The sequence below is a fragment of the Oncorhynchus mykiss genome, chromosome 27, assembly GCF_057628025.1.
Source record: "Oncorhynchus mykiss isolate SJ-2025 chromosome 27, ASM5762802v1, whole genome shotgun sequence".
NCBI classification, from domain to species: Eukaryota; Metazoa; Chordata; class Actinopteri; order Salmoniformes; family Salmonidae; genus Oncorhynchus; species Oncorhynchus mykiss.
Window position 1 is genome coordinate 13,455,618 of NC_143048.1, and position 7,119 is coordinate 13,462,736.

At 44.7% G+C, this 7,119-nt stretch overlaps 1 protein-coding gene across 3 annotated transcripts; it reads right to left on the reverse strand.

Moving 5' to 3' along the window:
- Positions 1 to 2,403: 2,403 nt before the first annotated feature.
- On the reverse strand, positions 2,404 to 6,318 carry ftr86 (finTRIM family, member 86). Of its 3 annotated transcripts, none has more exons than XM_021587616.3 (9): positions 5,723 to 6,307; positions 5,493 to 5,588; positions 5,063 to 5,296; positions 4,792 to 4,951; positions 4,535 to 4,633; positions 4,391 to 4,426; positions 3,758 to 3,823; positions 3,396 to 3,598; positions 2,404 to 2,984 (listed from the first exon to the last, which is right to left on the reverse strand). In XM_021587616.3, exons 1-9 carry the CDS (start codon positions 6,230 to 6,232, stop codon positions 2,649 to 2,651), a joined length of 1,740 nt encoding a protein of 579 aa, XP_021443291.2. In that variant the 5' UTR covers positions 6,233 to 6,307; the 3' UTR covers positions 2,404 to 2,648. The 3 variants fall into 3 exon arrangements, with proteins under 3 accessions (XP_021443291.2, XP_090080621.1, XP_021443292.1); XM_090224495.1 differs by having other exon boundaries at positions 5,467 to 5,588; positions 5,723 to 6,297; XM_021587617.3 differs by lacking the exon at positions 4,391 to 4,426 and having other exon boundaries at positions 5,723 to 6,318.
- Between the last annotated feature and the right edge of the window lie 801 nt (positions 6,319 to 7,119).

The following is a 7,119-nucleotide window of genomic DNA, read 5'->3' on the forward strand; positions in this document are numbered from 1 at the left end:
TGTCTAAATAAGGTTCCACATTTGACAGTGCATGTCAGAGCAAAAACCAAGCCAAGAGGTTGAAGGAATTGTCCCTAGAGCTCTGAGACAGAATTGTTTTCGAGGCACAGATCTGGGGAAGGGTACAAAAACATTTCTGCAGCATTGAAGGTCCCCAAGAACAAAGTGGCCTCCATCATTCTTAAAATGGAAAAGTTTGGAATCACCAAGACTCTTCCTAGAGCTGGCCGCCCGGCCAAACTGAGAAATCGGGGGAGAAGGGCCTTGGTCAGGGAGGTGACCAAGAACCCGATGGTCACTCAGACAGAGCTCTAGAGTTCCTCTGTGGAGATGGGAGAACCTTCCAGAAGGACAACCATCTCTGCAGCACTCCACCAATCAGGCATTTATGGTTGAGTGGCCAAGACGGAAGCCACTCCTCAGTAAAAGGCACATGACAGCCCGCTTGGAGTTTGCCAAAAGGCACCTAAAGGCTCTCAGACCATGAGAAACACGATTCTGGGTCTGATGAAACCAAGATTGAACTCTTTGGCCTGAATCCCGAGCATCACGTCTGGAGGAAACCTGGCACCATCCCTACAGTGAAGCATGGTGGTGGCAGCATCATGCTGAGGGGATGTTTTTCAGCGGCAGGACTGGGAGTAGTCAGGAGAAGGATCGATGAACGGCACAAAGTGCAGAGAGATCCTTGATGACAACCTGCTCTAGAGTGCTCAGGACCTCAGACTGGGGCGAAGGTTCACCTTCCAGCAGGACAACAACCCTAAGCACACATCTAAGACAATGCAGGAGTGGCTTCGGGACAAGTCTTTGAATGTCCTTGAGTGGCCCAGCCAGAGCCCGGACTTGAATCCAATCGAACATCTCTGGAGAGACCTGAGAATAGCTGTGCAGCGACGCTCTCCATCCAATCTGACAGAGCTAGAGGATCGGCAGAGAAGATTGGGAGAAATTCCCCAAATACCAAGCTTATAGCGTCATACCCAAGAAGCCTCAAGACTGTAATCGCTGCCAAAGGTGCCTCAACAAAGTAAAATACTGAGTAAAGTGTCTGAATACTTACAGTACCAGTGCAAAGCTGTCAGTGTAAGCTCATATACTACCCACCATTGCGACCTGTACGCTCTCGTTGGCTGGCCCTCGCTTCATACTCGTCGCCAAACCCACTGGCTCCATGTCATCTACAAGACCCTGCTAGGTAAAGTCCCCCCTTATCTCAGCTCGCTGGTCACCATAGCATCTCCCACCTGTAGCACACGCTCCAGCAGGTATATCTCTCTAGTCACCCCCAAAACCAATTCTTTCTTTGGCCGCCTCTCTTTCCAGTTCTCTGCTGCCAATGACTGGAACGAACTACAAAAATCTCTGAAACTGGAAACACTTATCTCCCTCACTAGCTTTAAGCACCAACTGTCAGAGCAGCTCACAGATTACTGCACCTGTACATAGCCCACCTATAATTTAGCCCAAACAACTACCTCTTTCCCAACTGTATTTAATTTATTTATTTATTTTTGCTCCTTTGCACCCCATTATTTTTATTTCTACTTTGCACATTCTTCCATTGCAAAACTACCATTCCAGTGTTTTATTTGCTATATTGTATTTACCTTGCCACCATGGACTTTTTTGCCTTTACCTCCCTTCTCACCTCATTTTCTCACATTGTATATAGACTTGTTTATACTGTATTATTGACTGTATGTTTGTTTTACTCCATGTGTAACTCTGTGTCGTTGTATCTGTCGAACTGCTTTGCTTTATCTTGGCCAGGTCGCAATTGTAAATGAGAACTTGTTCTCAACTTGCCTACCTGGTTAAATAAAGGTAAAATAAAATTAAATAAATAAAAGGCAAACCAGGGCTATTTTGAAGAACCTCAAATATAAAATATATTTTGATTTGTTTAACACTATTTTGGTTACTACATGATTCCATAGGTGTTATTTCATAGTTTTGATGTCTTCACTATTATTCTAAAATGTAGAAAATAGTAAAAATGAAGAAAAACCCTTGAATGAGTAGGTGTGTCCAAATTGCCACAGTTAATGTGACATTTTTATTTTTAATAAATTAGCAAAAAATGTCTAAACCTGTTTTTGCTTAGTCATTATGGGGTATTGTGTATAGATTGAGGAAAAAACGTAATCAATTTTAGAATAAGGCTGTAACGTAACAAAATGTGGAAAAAGTCAATGGGTCTTAATAGTTTCAGAATGCAGTGTAAGCTCAAAAGATCATTGTCATGACAGTGCATTATGGGCTGGTGGGCCAAATCTTATCTCAAACCAGGAGAAAAAAAGAACAGTGGGCAAATGAGTGACAGGTATTCCAGTGTTGCTCTTCCTATGTGGAAAGCTACTACTGGCATTTTGAAAACAATTCAAATTCGCCTGAATCAACTTTGTTTATGCTTATTTTTTATTTATTTATCATGCATTTGAATATAATTCTCACAATCCAAAAAGGCACATGACAATAGGACAGCAGCTGAGATATGGCTGGAACAAGCCATCAGCAAATCAGCATCTACTACTGGAACTTTCCTATCAGTTCTATAAACTGTTCTTAAGCACTGAGCACTGTATTGTCATTGCTGACTTCCTTCTCATGGTTTCCAGAATGGACCTGAACGACCAGATGCCAGCCTAGTCCAGTTGACATAGAGTCACAGACGCCCCGACCCCTGACCAGAAGCGGAACCCGGGATAGAGGGGGCCAGTAAAGTCTGTCTGGAGGGAGTGGATGAGATGGGCCTGGTTGTTGGAGATCCTGTAGAAGGCCAGTACTCCTTCATGTTGGTCCAGGTACACCCCCAGCCTGCGAGCCTTGGTTGAACTTAGCTGGGTCTCCTTCCCAGCATGCCACATGGAGAAGCCCGTCCCAGACCAGTTCAGGCTCCAAGACTGCTCGTTGTATCCCAGCCTGCTGCTGTCGTCAGCCTCCTTCCTGCCCAAGTCTCTGTAGGCCACGCCGATAGTGATCTGAGTGACAAACAATAAAAAAGTAAAATAGTCATAGCCAAAATAGTGAAAACTAGTCAATTGATGATAGATTCAAATCAAGGGCACCTCTCAAGTACATAACATAAGTTGATGTGATCTTAATGACGACCATAGAAATATAATTCGATTGAGTGTGTACCAGTAGAGGCTGCTGAAGGGAGGACGGCTCATAATAATGTCTGGAATGGAGTGAATGTCATGGTATCAAACACGTGGTTTCCATGTGGTTGATAACATTCCATCGACTCCATTCCAGACATTATTATGAGCCGTCCTCCCCTCAGCAGCCTCCACTGGTGTGTACGCATGAGTTTTCGAGTCAAGCGTGGTCGTAGCCTGGGACACTGGGCCCCTTCCAGTAATTCTATTTCTATGCCAGTAATAATACACCTTCTGGCCCGTCCACTCTGTCTCCCAGTAGTAAGGGCTTCCAGCCAGGGGCTCCCTGCACAGTATCTGTCTCCAGTAGATGAAACGGTCGGGGTGCTCCGGCTGGTTCTGCTTCTCTGCTTTCAGAGTGGCTTTACGATCCCCATCACCCAGTTTCAGGTGGCGGTACGCAGTGTTGGGGTCGAATGTCGGATTTAAGCAAACTACATGGAGAAATACAGGAAAGACTGGTGATGCTATTGTCTTCCTTTGTAGTCCACACTCACTTTTTTTGTCTGAAGATCTGAAGACGCTTCAATGGTGAATTTGGCTACATTTCTATAACTATTTAAAGGGTGGAAAGCAGTAAAAGGGGTACTCACATTTGAGCATTTCTTCTCTGGTTTTTGGCTCTGGGTTTGCCAAACCAACAGTGGTCACCTGGTTCACTAAAAGTGAGAGAAAATAAAAATGTTTAATGTCAACATTTTATTTGCATTTTAATGAAAACTTTGGAAGTACACTGTTGATGTCACCTCATTCACTAAAGAAAAGCAATAGAGGTGAGAAAAAGCTGTTTTTATGGTTATAATCAAACTTGAACTTTTTTCAGAATACTCAATGCATTTATTTACCTTGAGGTCTAGGTGGAGGTAGCCAACTAAACTCAACGATTAATGATCAAGTTGAGTATGGGTGGACTGGAGCTCCGTCACATACATTTTAAAAATAAATGTATAGCGCACAATGTGTGTAATTGCGGGCTATTCTCTGGGAGCTGAAATCAATCTTTTTTTTAAATATAAAACATCTATATGTGACGTTGGAGCTCCAGTCCGCCGACACTAGTCGCCGCTCAACTCCGTGGAGTTGAATCGGCTAGGTGCAGGTAGAGGTGAAGGGTTTAATGTTATTTCACATACTAAAATGCAATAAGGGGAAAGCATCTTTAGTCTGTTATTAAAGGTTGATGTACTTGATAATCTTCTCATACAAAGACTGAATGAAAAATGTACCCGTGTTCAGTCGAGGGTTTGATGGCACCTCGGGAACTGCAGAGAGATGAACACAAATAAAAAAAGACTAACATTCTGATAGGAAATGGCAGCTGCACCTTTCTGTGTTTTCTTTTTTTTAAAACATGACTTGTAGATGCTTACCTGTGTTTTGTGTAGCCACCTGATTGTTGTCTGTAGATGCTCCGTTCCCTGCAGCTTGACCACTGAACAACTGAGATGGACTAAGAGTGGCATCATTCACTACAAGCAAGAAACAGTTTCAGTAATATTGAGAAGCATATATTGCTCAACCTTTGAGCATTCTCAACAGAACCAACACGATCAAAAGGGAAAATAGGAAAACAGGTCCTAATTTCCCTGTATATGTTTCAGGCCATTGAAAACGCCCATGGACTCACCAGTTCGGAAGAGCTTGGCCATGCTGGATTTACAGAGATCCTTTAGTCCATCTCTTAGCTCTTCCATCACGGTTTGAATCTCAGACACAAGGGCCTCCTCACCCAGCCCTAACCCCTCTCTGCCCCCATTCTGTGTGAGGGGCTCCAGGGTGAAGAAATTCTGTGAAGGATGATAGATTAAGACAATAACACCTGGTGGTGAGGATGGTCATTGGCACTTGTCTGAATTAAACTGTCATCATCTCAATCCCATTATCTTGTCCCCTTGGACCTTTAAGAAGCAGATGTGATCCTGCATGCTGGCCAGTCTGCTGAGTTCCTGGTCTTTCCTGCGGAGCTGGGCCAGCTCCTGCTCCAGTTTGTGGATGTGGCCCTCAGACCGGCTGCCCATGGAGGCCTCATAGGTACAAAGCAGCTCCCCGACCTGGGTACTCATCAGCTCCACACTCTTCACCAGCTCAGAGAAGAGCTCTACACCCTCCTTTTGTAGGGCATGGACTGAGCTCTGAGAAGAGAGGGGACACAGACATTGAGAGAAGCAATGCAAAAATGGAGGGATGAATAGAGGGGGAGAGACGAGGAAGAAGTGAAAGAGGGGACAGAGTGTTATGAAACTGTGACTAACTACTAGGCTCTGACAACAAATGTTGTAACCACAACATATTTTACTCATACTGTCATTGATGAGGGGTTTCCTTTACTTTGTGGAGCTGGGCAGCTTGTGGGAACTCCTTGAGCTCCTTCTCCATCTCTTGGATCCTCCTCTGTGTCTCGGCCTGCATCGGAACTAGCTCCCTCTGCACATAGGGACACAGTATACAGAAACACCGGATTCTCTCAAGCACCCAGTATTTTCTCAAATTCAGATGATGCCGTTATGTTCAAATAAAATAGTTGTGGCAACAGACAAAACACAGTCATGGTTCTTTACCTGTCTCTCCTTCCTCTCCTGTTCTGGTTTAACCACACGGTGGCCCTTGTGTCCATGACGACAACACTCGTCACACACACATTCCTTATCGTCATGGCAGTAGAGCTCTAGGGGCCGCTGGTGTTGAGGGCAAAGCCTGTGGCTGACGACTGGCAGCTGGGGGTACATCCCCCCTTGGCGAAGGCCTGTGTCCGCACACACCTCCAGGTAGACAGGCATGGATGGTGGGGCAGACGAGATGGAGAGGTAGGGATGCTCCTGGATGCCCTTTCTTCTCAGTTTCTCCATGGCCTCCACTAGCACTGTGCTCTTGGCCAGAGAGGGCCGTGGGGTGAAGACCTGTCTACACTGGGGGCAGTTACACTGACCCTTGGCCTCATTCCGGTCCCAGTGCCCCTGGATGCAGGGCAGGCAGTACGTGTGACCACAGGGCAACGTGGCAGGGTCACGTAGCGTCTCCAGACAGACAGAGCACACAAACTCCTCCTCAGGCCATGCGGCAGTGGCCATGGTGGTGAGAAATGTAGGTCCTGGAGATAGAGTGGACCACAGTCATTCTAAGTAAGACTGACAATGCTTCCCAAATGTCACAGCATGCTGGTTAAAACCGAAATGGGCTGGGCTTGGGAAAGGCAGGAAAAACAGGTAAGACCGGAAAGGAGTTTCCAAAACATTCTGACTGATGTAAGGGTTTGGCCGGGGTAGGCCGCCATTGTAAATAAGAATTTGTTCTTAATTGACTTGCCAAGCAAAAATAAAAGTTCTATTCAAAAGGCACTCGCACATCTGAGCAATCTTATTTGCAGGTGCATGGCAACAGTTGAACAAGATGAAGGATCAAGGAAACCGCACAGTGCTCTTGATAGTATCACTGATATTTAATTAGCTTACATATCGGCCTCATACGTAAGCTTATTAAATATCAGTGATACTATCAAGAGCACTGTGCGGTTTCCTTTTTCCTTCAATAAAGGTTCAATAAAAATTAATGTAAAAAAATGTCACAGTCACATTGATGAGGCAAAAACACTGTAGTTGCAGGCCCGCCTCAGTTGTCTACATTTTTTAAATAATCTCAAGGAGGTAGACCAACAGGTTTTTCACCTTCTCCAAGAAGGAACCACATTTTCACCTTCTCTGTGGATATAAATAGCCTAGTTCTTGTTAAAAAAAATACACTGCCTTTTCTTTTGGGGTTTTTCTATAGGCCACCAAGTGCTAACAGTCAGTATCTAAATAATACAGTATGTGTGAAATGCTTGATAGTGTATGTGATGTAAACAGAGATCTACTTTCTTGGGGACCTGAATATTGACTGGTTTTCTGTCAATATTTTTATAATCTGATCCTAGAGGAAAGTCTGCTCAAGAGGAAGTTTCTCACTGTAACCAGTGCCT